Here is a 15174-nt window from a genome sequence, read left to right as displayed (position 1 = left end):
ACAAGAATTGAAAGTTTTTTAAAAGATCCCCTGGGGTTAACGTGTTAGCATTCGACATAAGTTTGACGCTGTCGTGTGAGAACAAGCAACAGTCGGCATTTCTCTTCCTCCCGCGTGCCTCATCTTGTTAATCTCCTCACGTAAATGATTAGATTTCGATGGCTTACGTTTCTTCCCTACGGCAGAATCCACCACAGGTTCATCAATGCCGTCAAATGTATAATTTTTTTTGTTTGTTTGTTGATCAAAAAGTGCAAAGCGCCACCGTTACTGTTTACAATGCGTGGAATGGTGCGCTGTGATTGGTTGAGCGGATTTATCACATTCTGCAGAGAAAGGAGACTGGCGTTTGTCGCGGTTTGGAAAGAAAGGGAGAAAACATGACAGAATAACACGGCGGGCGGTGTGTGTGTGGCGAGCTGTACCTCCGGGAATGGTACAAAAAATAAATAAATAAATAAAGAAGCGTCGACGCAAAAAATATGACGTCGACGTAATTTCGACGTCATCGACGCACCGCTACAGCACTAATATATATATATATATTTTTTGGAGAAATGGATCTAAAAATGACCAAATTTAAGAGAAGTAGATGAAGTAAAATAAAAAATCTGTTCTGTTTATGGCGGTTGAATAGATTGTTGTAAAGGGTTCATATTAAGGGCCCATACATACATTTACCTAGTATGCTGTTTGTCCTTGGCGTGCTGCCAAAACAACAGTGACCCACTGAGGCATGGACTCTACAAGATCCCTGAAGGTTTCGTCCTGTGGTATCTGGCACCAAGACGTTAACAGGAAGATCCTTCAAGTCCTGTAGGTTGCGAGGTGGAACTGCCTTGGATCGGACTTGTTTGTGCAGCACATCCTACAGATGCTCAATTATATTGAGATCTGGGTAATTTGCAGGCCAGAGCAACACCTTGAACTGTTCATCATGTTCCTCAAACAATTCCTGAACAATATGTGCAGCATGTCAGAGTGCATTATTTCCAGGCCACTTCCACCAGGGAACACCATTCAAGGGGTGAGGGGGTGTCATGAAGGGGTGTACCTGGTCTGCAACAATGTTTAGGAAGGTGGCACATGTCAAATTTAAGTCCACGTGAATGGCCAGGCCCAGGGTTTCCGAGCAGGACATTGTCCAGAGCATCACACTCCCTCCACCGGCTTGTTGTCGTCCCACAGTGCATCCTGGTGCCATCACTTCCTCAGGCAAACAACGCACACGTACACGGTCGTCCACATGATATAAAAGAATACAGTTCTCATCGGATTAGGTGACCTTTTTCCACTGCTCCAAGGTCCAGTTTGACGCCCATGTGCCCATTGTAGGTGCTTTCGACGGTGGACAGGGGTCATCATAGGCACTCTGATTGGTCTGCGGCTGCACAGCCCCATACGCAGCAGAGTGTGATCCACTGTGTGTTATGACACATTCCTCCCATAACCATCATTAAAATTTTGTGTGACTTGTGCCATAGTATACCTTCTGTTGGCTCGGACCAGACGGGAAGTGCATCAGTGATTTGGTCGCCCAACACCCTGTCGCCGGTTAGTGGTTTGTCCCTCCTCGGACCACTGTTGGTAAATTCTCGCCACTGCTGACCGAGAGCAACCCACAAGCTTTGTCATTTCAGAGATACTCTGACCCAGTCGCCTTGCCATAACAATTTGGCTCTTGCATCCAACACATTGATGTGGCCTTGTTAGGAGATGATCATCAATATTCGCTTCACCTGTGACTTGTCATAATGTTTTGGCTCAACAGTGTATATATTTAATGAAATACACTGAAAAAATATATTATTATTATAAAACCCTTTATAAATATATATAATATAAAATACCCTCTCTATGAAACGTTTTTTTGGTAAGCAATTTAGGTGTAGGTTCACACAAATTGTTTAAAATTAGGCTATTTGTAAAGCCTTCATTTTTATTTTTATTTGTTTCCCAGTTGCTTACATTTCAGTTATAATTCACTATTATTACTTATTGGGTGATACTAACCAATGAGTTATATTGGTTAGAACTGGAAAAGCAGCTATACATGAACTGTAGCTTGTGTTCTAGGATATGTTATTGCTTTCAGCAATACCTAGACGCTAATGGAATGGAACATCATTTTTTTTTTACTTTTTGTTTTTGAACTTGAATGTTTGAAATGTTAGCATGCATTAGTGTTTGATGAAACGGTGTGAACTGGCATTTGCATCAGTTGAAAAACATTCCTTTCCTTGTAAAGAACATACCAACTGTACACATTTGATGTATCATCATCATTGGAACATCTCTGCTCAGTGAACATGTTACATTGCACACATACTTGTATGCTAAATATAGCTCATCCCATATCTCTGCTCAGCACACATGTACAAACATACTCTGACTCATAAAATACATTATGAAATGTATAAAGAAAAATAAAATTGTAAGTCTTCACTACCCTGAAGTCCCTGAAGTCCCTGAACCCTTCTGCTGTATGAAATTATAATATGGAAAAAGTCTGACTCGTCACTTTTAACAATCCACAGAGAGAAAAGCCCATGTTACAGCATGATTCTTAAATCAGATGATCGTGTTCATGCCCCGTCTAGATTGCATCTGGTGGTTTTGAACTATGATGTGGCCGAATGCTTCTTTCCTTGTTATACATCTGACCCCTTTCGATGGCACCGGTGTGACCTGTGAAACGCAATCATACCAGCCTAGCATCCTTTTTTTTTTCTTTTTTTTTCTTTTTTGTTGCTGTGGGCATCTGAATGATATGAAGTCTGTGGGGATAAGAGAGGCCAGAGGCCAGTCAGTGAATATGACTTTTTTGTTGCGGTGTTGTAACACTATCAGGGAGGAAATGAAAAGAATGTTGGGGTGGGATAAAAATAGAGTGCTTTGGCAATCCACAGATTTCTTTTCTGGGGAGAGAAATAGGAAATTAGCATCTACCGCAGCATGCATTACTGAGCTAGAGATGTGCGTAGGCTCACATACCACCTCCTTTTCTCTTTATTTCATTCTCTCTCACTATCTCTCTCTCGTTCTGCACACACTCTGACTCACAGCCGTTCTCAGCCCCCTCTTCCTATCTTAGTACAAGGGTCGCCTGGCAGATACACTGTGTATTATTGCACTACCCGTGGATTGAAACTAAGCCAGTATTCCTACAAAAATGACACCCCAAAGCTGCTGTATTTTTACCTTTTTTGTAGTCTCCCTATATATACTCTATCTTTTGCATACTTGTTCTTTTAAAAAAACTGTCATAGTTTACTCACCTTCATCTCTCTCCAAACTTGTATGCTGTTTTTCTTCTGCATAACACAAAAGGAGTCATCGCTCTTTTGCATCCAAGAGTCAAATCATAGTGACCACGTCTGCTCCAAAAAAGAACAACAAATAAAATGCAAACAAATATAAAATTATTATTATTTAAAAAGTTTGGGTTTGGCAAAAATGGTATTACAATTTAAAATAACTAACTGATTTTAAAATGCATATTATTCCGATTTTATTAATATTATACATGTTTAGTGCTATCAATCGATAAAATGCTCCTGTATGAGGGTTTTGTCTCATATTTATATCATATGACATAGTTAAGCAATATCACACAAGCAACGATTGTAATGTCACACTAGTGCGATTTTTGTTCCGAGTAGCACGAGCCGAATTTGATTTACAACAGTTCAATAAATTATAAGTTAATATTGTGGTAAATCTTAGACCCAGTATATTAGTCTACCTAACTGTTGTGCTTTTTTCGAGCAGGTGTTCGACTTGAAGCAGCCCTGCGCAGACCATACAGTATCGTATGACATCAAAGTACCATGAGAGTGATTAGATTAGAGACTTTTTGTAGATTTCATTCTAAAAGTCTGCATATGCACAAAAGCTAGAACCTGCGCAAAATTCCTTTTTAAATCCCTGTCAGTGGAAGATTGTGCGGACATGCATCTCCACCCCGTCTCCTCCCCAAAATAACCATGTATGGAGCTTATAGTTTTACTATGCATAACATCTTTTAACTTGCATATTCCCATTGATGTGATACCATGTTTAACGGTACAAGACATATATGAGATACGGACTATGTGCCGTCACATTACATTGCTAAAAATCATTCAGTTTCCTTGCCTTGAGACGAGTTATTCTCAATCTTTTCCACTGGCCTAATAGTATTTTTAATTGCTTAAAGCAAATCAGATCTATGCAATTTTGCCTATAAGGTAAACATATACAGTATTTTAGGATGTTTATGTATTTTTAATAGAAACAGATACGTCTACTTATTTTTTGCAGTGTAAATAATTGTCTGACTTCATGTACTGGCTACATTTTAAAAATAAAATGGTAGGCCTACTCATCAGACCTATTCAAACCAGCCAATGGACCTTTCAATCACTGAACGAGTCCTTCTTTGTTGCTCAGCCATCTTCTTAGAAGGAGTCAAGTGCGCATTATTGATCATTATTCGTGTGAAAATATTTTCTTAGAGCATGAGTTCTGCTATTTAGAACACAATTTAAAGCGGAAATATCATGCGCCAAGCAATCCTCGCTGTTGTTAAAACATTAAAACACAGCATGCCACAGGAAAAGCGTTCAAAAGCATTGCATCTGCTACAAAAATTTATATTAAAATTGCTATAAAAATGTCTATACTTCTAGATAATGAATTCATGGAATTTCAGTGCTTAACTCCATTAATGAATGGCATATTTAATCTAAATATGTATGTCAGATGTAAAACAGAGTTTAAATCATTTTGTTTGCTTCATTACTTTGCTCACTCCAGTAAAAGTGTGTACATACGATCTAGAGTGTCCGTATGGTGCACACATATTTACGCCTAGTTTTTTATAAATCCCTAATGCGTGAAAATTTGCGTATGCACATTTCTATGCCCATTTTGTGCATACGCAACATTTATATATCAGGCCCCTGGTGTTTCGTTTCCTGAATTTATTCGCATATTAAGAGAATCAATCGGGTGAACCAATGATTCAATGGCCCATTCATAAAGAGCCATTAACTTTATTCCTAAATGAATCAGCAGTTTGAACGAATTGAATGAATGAATGAATGAATGACTTACTCATTTAGACATTTACCACCACCTTCTCTCAGTTTTAGTTTTTTTATTCAGAGTATCACCATATTTTGGGGATAGTTTGCCTAAAAATGTAAAATTCTGTTTATTTACATTTACTCACCCATATGTCGTTTCAAACCTGAATGACTTTCTTTCTTTTGTGGAACATAAAAGAGGATATTTTGAAGAATGTTGGTAACCAAACTGTTTTGGTCTGTAAATATATCTAAATATATCAGATAATAGATCATTTTTGTCAAGCTCATATATTTAAGTTCAGTAGTTTCACTTAAATGACAATTAATAGGTCATTTTCATTGCTATTTAAGTGAAATTACTGAACTTAATATACAAGCTTGATAAAAATGATCATTCAAGAAGAAAATTTCAGATGGCACTTAGAGGCTTTTGCATCTGAACTCTTCATATATATATATATATATATATATATATATATATATATATATATATATATATATATATATATATATATATATATATATATAAAGAGATATATATGTATGTATGTATGTCTGTGCGTGCGTGTTATTATTATTATTATTATTTGGTTTCACCATAAAATCACATTTTGAAACAGCATGCACTAGATTGACAGAGAATGACATTCGAGAGCTGCAGCGAAGTGCTCATCATTTAAAAGTATCGTTTGAATTCAACAGATTTAGAATATAGCACAAGTTTTTTGGAGTGCTTTAATGGTTCTTTTTGTTTAAGTGTGTTTGTATTTGTACATTATTCCAAATTTCTCCTTTTGTATACCACAGAGAAAAATTACAGTAAATTGGTTGGAGCACCAAGAGGGTGAGTAAATAATTTTCATTTCTACATTAAATTTCCTAAATTAGACTTTTTTTGCACATCAAGGGTTTACAGCACATGATTTATCCCACCTATCACTGAATGAACCACAGCATTCATACAGCAGTGTTATTCTGATGCCCTCTTGGTAAATTCAACACGGTGTCCTTGCTTTGATCTATTCTTATTTACAGCTTAAAATGCATTACTCTTGAACCAGTCTTGTTGGTTGACATGAGTATGTGACACGATAATGAGCCAAGGCCCCAGCTGAGGCAAGGAGATAGGAGAGAACAGGAAACAGCACATATCTCTCCATGCAAATGATGCTTTCATGCAACATTAATTGAGATACAGGTGCTGAGCCACAAGATCACACCCTGCCTCTTGTTAAGCTGAGCAGGCACAAACCTTTTGTGTTTACACTGCAGCTTGCTTTTAAATAGTTGAACAGTAAGAACAGGACAGGCCTGCAGTAACACCCCTCACCTGAGGGCAGACGGGAACAAAAGATGAGAGAGTGTACAGCAAGTCACTAAGCAGTCAGAACAGCTATATGAGTGATGTTGTGATGATGAGGGACATAAGAGACACATGAGTTTTGTTTCAGTGTGTTTTGATTGCCATCCCTTGTCATTTCAAAGGCTCCCATTACCCCTACTGATATATAGGCTGTGTCCAAAAGCAAAAAATGTCGCCTTCGGAGGAGGCATTTCAAGGTAGGAAGCCACAAAGGCATGTTTGAATCCAATGCTAGATACCTTCATCTGATCGAATTTTGAAAGCAGCATAGATGTATCCTTTGCTGCCTTTGATATCCCACAATCCTGTGCTTTCCATTCCTTGATAGTTGAGCTAAAAAAATAAATATGGCGTCTAAAATCAGCGGTTGGTAGTCAGTTTGTGTGTAAATGTACGTTTTTGACCAACGTTTTCCACTTTTGATGCTATTTCTAGTGAGAAATTACTATTTTAGCAATTAAATATTCACTTAGTTATCAGCAAAGCTCTCTGTATTTTGTTGTAGATCATTAAACCATTACGCTGCCTCAGAAGTCTGTCCAAAATCAGTTTCGTGAGGGACCTTTGTGCGCAAACACTGCCTGCAAAGTCATTGCCTGATAGGGCAGCGAGGCAACAAGTCAGCTGCATAAGTTTGCAGACACAGCTTTCCACTCCTGAGTTCCAATCCCGGGCAGAATCCGCAGGCCGTGGCGCTTCCATGCTGGTTATGTCTCTACCCAGGACGGGTCACAAGACAATAGAACCCATTATAATCAGTGGTACTGTCTACACTGGATACGACTCTGCTAGACACGACAAAACCTAGACAATAAACTGATGTAATAATTACAGTACTTTAAGCGCTCGTGCTATTTTTGACATGGACAAATTGATTTCCATTTGCAGTGGTCGCTTTGATATGTCATTTGTAGACAGCCTCAAGCTGTTGCGGCGTTGTAGACACAGTGTAAGGCAAATACTGTCAATCCAAATGTAAAAAAAAAATGAAAATAGAAACCGATGGAATGATGAAATGGTCAAATACTGTAATATACAGCCATTGTTAAAAAATACAGTAAATCTCTGTATGTGGTGTTTGATGTCACAGAAAATTCCCATGATGCAAAGGGAAATCACTGTTATTCAAGTCAAGTCACCTTTATTTATATAGTGCTTTTTACAATACAGATTGTTTCAAAGCAGCTTTACAGTGATAACAGGAAAATAATGCAACAAAGTTTGTTTCGGTTGTACTGCAGATCAAGAAGAAAATGGCATCATACTCCAGCTTATGTAAGTTCAGTGATGGTTTATTTTTGTTGTAAAAAAGTTATTAATTTTGTTAATTTTTATATATATATAGCTATAGCCACTCTGGAGAAAACAGTGATGTCACCGTCCAGCTCAGTTCAGTTCTCTTATAATGGTGTCAATGCAGGCAGATCAATAATATTGTTGAATATGAAGTGTCCCCAACTAAGCAAGCCAAAGGCAACAAATCAGGTGACAGAATGGAGAAGAAAAAAAAAAACCTTGTGAGAAACCAGGCTCAGTCGGGGGCCAGTTCTCCTCTGGCCAACGAACGAACAGTGTATGATTGTGATACAGGCAGCATTACAGGTCAGAAGTCAGATTGGATCGGAACATTCAGAATAATTATCCAGTTCCATCTGGTTGAAGTCATCAAGCCGGTATGGAGACGGTTTGTTGTGGATTTAACAATGTACACTGGTCTGCCACATTAATGGTTCCTTCTCTGTGCATCAGTACAAATTGTAGCTGGTGGTTCAGCTTTTTGGGCAAAATCTCATAGGAATCCCATGCACAGAACAAAAGCTTTTAATTTTCCGGGGTGTTTCTTGTTTCCCTTTTCATTCCCTCTTTTCATTTCTTGCCTCCCTACACAGCTTTTTTGCACTTCTGTCTGCGTTAGATTGAGATTGTATCCCATTCCAACCATTCACTAAACGGCTTCCCTCTGCATTTGGCCTTATCTTCTCTGCTGCATGATTGTATCTCTGCTCCTATAATGCAATGCATTGCAAAAAAAAAAAAAAAGTATGTGCGGCTGTACATGTGTGGTTGCAGGTACATCCTTTTGTTATTTTTCTCTTTGTGTGACAAGGTAATTTCAATAGAAAACGGTCCCTGTTATCATTGCGAATGTGGCGAAGTGAAATTCTGAGAAGAATTAAATATAAGTTATGGCTTTATAATTGGATGGCAGCAACAGTTATCAAACTTCAGACACTCAAAGGGACTATGTGAGTAATGCATCAAAGGACATGTGAGTAACTGACAGTCTATATACCAAATTCAGTACAGATATGACGGCGCTGAAGTCATTCAGGATGGTCTCATCTTGTTGACCTTGATGCAACAATGTCAGCGTCTGCCTTTCACGAGGGCATTACATTAAAGCTGCGTGAAATGATAGCTTTGCACTTAATATACATTACAATAGCTGAAAGCTGTGGTTTCTTAAGAATCCACAGCCAGGGCAAATGGATATCTGCAAAAACTGGTTATTTGTTAGAGTGAATTTACCTAAAAGATATCTTCCCACTGCATTGACTTTTACGCAGAGCTTTATCCTGCTGTACATATGGCTGCTATGAATCATGTATGTCAAGTGAGAACACTACATGTAGGACACCAGTGCAAAAGGTTTAGGAACTTGGCATCCATTATTGAGAAAGCTAGACCTGAGAAATGGCATTGAGGCCACATACGCACAGTAAAGTTTCAGGAGTGACAACCGCTTTAAAATGTGGGATTGAGTCCATGTTTGTACAGAACACGATTCTCTCTCGAAACTGCAATGATTGACACCGTGGTAACTATAACAACGTTCTGGCATCTCACGTGTTGACTATACACTATTCTGAAAGGAGTCAGTCTTTTAATTTGCCTTCAGTACACAAAGGACAAACGTTAGACACAGTAAAAGGGGTGTTGTCGCACCACGTGATAGTTTGAGAAACAATATGGACCTGTTCGTTTATTTCATTAAGTCGTGGTAAACATTAACCAGCGAGATCTGCTTGCACGCCTGGAGACATGCTCCCAGGCCACATTATTCAACGCTTTCTGAATACGAACATGTACATGCTCATATGTGTTTTAGCATGAGAGAAACAATCAGGATTCGCTAATTCAGACCATCTGGCTGTCATTGTCATTGTTGCTACAGTGCGTTTAAATCAGAGTCGACTTTTCAGTGTGAATCTCTGTTCAGCGTTATTTGTGTGACATAGGGAAGTTCGTGAAGTTCCGTTAGTATGCTGACTTAGAAGTTCAGGTTCTGGAACAGAGCTATTGTACTAGTCCAGACTCATATACACAATTAATAATAGTTCGAAATAATAGGCAAAGAAAACTATATATATGTAATTGCTCATTACAAAGAACTTTCTCACTTGTCAACGCTTTCTCATGTCAGGAAGAGCGTACTTCAAACCTGTGAACAATGCAAAAGGTTAAATTGAGTTTCTTTGAGTCAACGCCATTCATTCTTTAATTAGAGTCGGATAAATAAATTGTGTGTGTGTGTTTCATCACAATTAGCCTTTGAGCTGGAATCTCGCGGTTGCATCCTGCTTTGTACAGTATATGTTTACCGGTTATTATAAATATTTAGCTTTGGCCCTATTTTGCTCATGCCTTTCAGATTGATGATCATGGGCCAAGGCTAATTACCAGTATGCTGTTGCTTTAAGACTGCATTCATAAATCTTAGTTATTTATAAAGATTGTTATTAATAGGAATGACTGTAGTTCACCTTGATAAATTTATCAAGCTTGTTTGTGCATGGTGAACTCCCATTGACCAACAATTCTTGTTCATGTTAAGCTAAAAATGTATTTATTTCCATAAATAATATATATTAAATAAAAATAAGTTGCAAATCCAGATATGACACTGTGGGGCCTATTAGTTATATATTTATATATTATATTAGTTATATATTAGTTATATATATTACTTTTATTATCATATATGCATCCACGCTCATGCAGATTTGTCTTAGACTTACTTGTTTCTCAATGTCTCAAGACTTACGGTGAACTTCAAACACCAAGACACATGGCTGTGTTGATATGGCTACATTTCAAACTAGTCTCATATTTTATACTTTTTCATACTTTCATACTTTGGAAGGATGAGTTTTCCCAGGGATTACCTGCACGGCTTTGTGGGAGGATGCTGGGAAAGAATGATGGAACATTTGTGCAAGCCACAGGTATCTTGCTCTATGTTTTGACAGAGAAGAAACTCACTGTGTGTTCTTGCTGCAGATGCATTAAAGTTGACACTCCAAATTGTCCCTTGAGACGTCAGGCAAGGCTGTGATTGACAGTTCATCATGGGCCGGTGCCAGCTGTATATAATCCAGCAGATATTGTAGTGTGCATCCATATTGGCAGAGACCCAATACTCAATTGTGTTTGCTAGACTATAATGGAAGGATGATATCTGAAATGAAATTGGGGGTTGATGCCAGTTCAAATCAGCCAACTCTGGAAATCATTGGGAAAAGTTGTACTCTTTACAGGTAGAATTGTGCCCCAAAACCCCAAATTTTTTTAAGCAAATATTCACTGTCAAAAGTCTGTTGAAAAATGTATCACTGGGTAAATATATTCTGTTTAGTCACACTCAACATTAACAAACCCTCCTGTAGACGCTTCTAACACTTGAGGGAATCATTCATGGCATGCATAAATGTAGATAGAGCTTATACTCATTTGTCTTTCAAATGTTGCTGTTATGAGTCATTTCTAATGTGTGAAACCAGCCTGTGCTTCGAAACGCTTCAGAGAGGATAAGGTACAGTAGATGTTCTGCTGCATGTGTTAGAAAATAAAGTGTGCTTACTGGAACTGTAAATGTATTCAGTGGTGACTCAAGCTTATTACGTTTCTGAAAACACGAGCAATGCTGGAGGTTTCTTTTGTGTCTTTCCACTGTTGTGCAACATCTGCTCTCAACACTAAACCATTTAGACAATAAGCTCACAAGAATGCTAAAAGCAAGATGGTTTGTGAAAGATGAAATTAAAGGCAATAATTATATGCGTATAAGAATGTCTTTTTAAAGATTTTTTTTTACATTTTTAAAAAAAAATTGTGCAATTTTTGAATTTGCATCTCATTCAAACTTAATTCTGAGTGAATATTTAGCTTTACAAACAAATGCAGGGAAGTAATTGATTTTATCTGTTGGAATTTGGTAAGATGTGAAAAGTAGGTAACGTTACCAGACTTGATAAAACAATGAATAAATATATTAGCCATCGTTTTACGTGTGTGTGTGTGTGTGCGTGCGTGCGTGCGTGCGTGCGTGTGTAAAACAGTAAAAAATCTGTTATTTTAAATGGTAAAAATATTTCACAATATTACTGTTTTTACTTTATTTCTGATCAAATCAAGCTTTCTTATCCCAACCTTCTAAATGTTACATTATCCAATAGGACGTGGCCTACTGTAAGTGACGTAACCTGAAAAGAAAAGTTCTTTCAGAGGAGGAAGCAAGTTATTAAACATTTCCTTCAAAATATCATGCATCGATTAATCTTTCACAGACTATGAATGCGTATTCAAATAAAAAGGTCCATTTTGATTTATTGCTGACTTTAAAGCATTATTTTCAGGCACAAAGGGTCTTGCTGAGCAGAGGATGAGCTTACAACGACAGTGCGCCAACAAAAAGCTGAATATTCACGTCTCCCAGGACCTTTTCCCCAACAAGAGCCCTGAGCTGATTACACTCCCCCCTCCCCTTCATCCCCGTAATGAACACGAGCAAAGAGGCCCCTGAACTTCACCTCCTCCGTCTCCTTCCCATCTTAACAAGATCCTCTCCACACTTCCACCATGAGACCTCAGCCTAATCTGTGGAGGCACTGAGGTATTATTAGAGCTGTAAGAGTCCTCGGAGGAGACTCTAGGAGCGCGAGGCCTGGCAGATGAGATGGGCTGCAGGGAGGTGCACAGTACCATTAAGATGGCATTCACCAAGGGCCTTTGTTATCATTGATCCTAACGCTTTCAGGGAGCTGTGAGACTTACTGATCCATGACCATCTCATCTGTCTTGCAGGGTTTGAGGGAACTCGCTGTGAAATTGATGGCGATGACTGTGTCTCAAGACCTTGCCAGAACCAAGGCCGTTGTGTGGATGGGGTCAACAGTTACAGGTCTTTTTGCCTTTTATTTCTAATTTTAGTTCTCTATTGTGTTTGTCTTTCAGCTGTTATGTTGCCCTCTGGCACCATTTTGTGTTAGAGGGACGTTTCACCCCCCCCCCCCCCCCCCCCCCCAAAATTACAATTCTGTCATTATTTAGTCACCCCCATGCAGTTTCAAACTCATGGTATCCACCCCCACCCCCACCCCCTCCCCCTCCCCCTCCCCCTCCCCTCCCCTTTTGGAACACATAACTTTTATTATGTAACTTGTTTTCCATAAAATTACAGTTCACAGTGATCACATATGTCAAGTTCTAAATAGAACAAACAATACCATACAAATCCAACAGAATGTGCAAACAGTCATGGCAGAATTGTTATTCTTGGGTGAACTATCCCTTTAAGTCCTCATAAGCCAATATCAGCATACACTGAGAAACATATAATATGTCTTGAAATACATCTCTAAAAGAATTGCTCATAAAATATAATCTTACTCAAATCTGTTCTTTAAAAAATGGCTTGCTTAATATAAATCATTAATACACATTTTAAATTAAGCAAAAAAAACAAATGTCACATTGCCATGTTTTTATTAATATAATTAATACATTATTAATAATTATTATTAATAATAAATATACATACAGTAATACCAAATAAAAGGTTATTTAAAAGAACGACTATTCCATGTGCATTTTGAAGACTAAAATGGCCCATTTTAGATCCTGGCATTACATTTCAATTGGATTGAGGTCAAAAATCTGACTTGACTTCTGGTTTTGCAGCTCAGTTGTTGTTCTGCACAAAGCAGCCTATTTACTTTCTCCACAGCCTCTTTCAAGGTCTGCTGTTTTCCAGACATAATATGGTGTATAATTATCAGAAAGGTCCACATTTGGTTCCTACTGTATGTCTTTTTTCCCCATTTGTAGTGGACACCCAGCTGTTTTAGTACATTTGAGATGGCAGCCATTCATTTATTTATTGAAGAACAGTCAGTGGTTTCCTCTACCTTCACATTTTGTTGGGTCACTCTTACATACATTTTCATGCACTCGTCATATGCACTACCATTCAAAAATGTGGGGTCCGTAAGAATATTTCTGTCAAATAAATGCTGTTCTTTTGGACTTTCTATTCATAAAAGTATCCTACAAAAAAAGTTTTCAAGGTTTTCACAAAAATATTAAGCAGCACAGATGTTTTAAACAATGATAATACTAAGAAATCTTTCTTCAGCACCAAATCAGCATAGTAGAATGATTTCTGAAAAAATATTGTGACTGAAGACTAGAGTATGCTGAAAATTCAGCTTTGCCATCACAGGAATAAATTAAAAGAAAAAAAAAATGTTATATTGTAATAATATTTCACAATATTACTGTTTTACTGTATTTTGGATAAACAGATTAGATAAACAGATAAGTTTCATTGCAATTAAGGGAATATATGGTTGAATTTTACATAAACTTTGGTTTACTAACATTATCATGACTAGCAACCATTTAAATAATAGTTAATTATTATTATTATGTTTGGTCATTTTTTTGTTCCTTTTATGACATGTATGGTCATGTCATGTAGCTCTAGCAAAGATATGGAAATGTAAAATCACATTTCAGTTCCAGAACTTTTTCACAACTGTAAAACGATCCTCCTTATGTCATTACTCTGCAGCTGTTTTTGCAAGCCAGGTTTCTCAGGCCAACACTGTGAGGAAGACATCAATGAGTGCGCATCCAACCCCTGCCAGAACAGAGGCGTCTGCCAAGACTTTGTGAACGGGTAAGTACCGTAGCAACATCGAATTGCACGTTTTCCACTCTATACTGTGATGCCCGTAAATTGATTATGATGTAGGAGCCCAAGTATCGTCTCTGAACTGTTTGTTTTTACTAGACGTCTAGAAATGTGACACGTTTGAGAGATGCTGGTATTATTGTGCTGTGGTTTATAATAAAGGTCCTTTTTCATCCTTGACATATATAAGCTGCTGGTCTAAACTCAAGTGAGAATAGTTCAGCAGGTTCGCATCACGCCTCTATATTGGCTTTTCTCTACTAGATCTTCTCCTCGTTGTGCTTTAATGGGCGCCTCAGGGCCGCTCTTGGTTCAGTCCGACATATGGGCAGAGAAATCCTGAGGCCAATTTGAGTCCTAAATGGTTTGTCTCTACTTTGTCTCCTATCATGTATGGGCTCCCCTGTGATCATCTGCTACCAGCTTTCCTCTGGAATTGCTTCCATCTGAGCGATTTCACTTCAGGTGTTTCCGTTTGCTTACAACTTATTCTCTTCCATACAAGTGCTCTTTTGACACGGCAGGGCTTGTTTTAAATGAGATCATTCTCAGCGGAGCTCTTTTACCTTGACCTCTCAGAAGTTGGTCTGTATGTATGCAGTTTACTGACAGTTTACAGATGTTTGCTTTGCTTTGTATGTAACAGCAAACTGGATATTGTTCGGGGCCAAGAAGGTTAGGCTTTAGCTAGTTAGCATGGTCCAGTTTGCCTCTGTTGGTAGATGTCATACTGTAACTACACCATCTGGCTGCAAAAAACAACA

The 15174-nt window shown here is 38.1% G+C and overlaps 1 protein-coding gene across 1 annotated transcript in view; it reads left to right on the top strand.

Annotated features, from left to right (window-relative positions):
* Positions 1–15174, top strand: part of eys (eyes shut homolog) — a 292650-nt gene that overhangs the window by 155581 nt on the left and 121895 nt on the right. The window contains exons 22-23 of the mRNA XM_084092742.1: positions 12520–12616; positions 14288–14395. Coding sequence (XP_083948868.1) covers positions 12520–12616; positions 14288–14395 — 205 coding nt within the window. The remainder of the gene's footprint in view (positions 1–12519; positions 12617–14287; positions 14396–15174) is intronic.

The sequence above is a fragment of the Abramis brama genome (assembly GCF_963993115.1).
Source record: "Abramis brama genome assembly, chromosome: 19".
Lineage (NCBI taxonomy): Eukaryota > Metazoa > Chordata > Actinopteri > Cypriniformes > Leuciscidae > Abramis > Abramis brama.
This window is presented reverse-complemented; position numbering and strand designations above follow the sequence as displayed.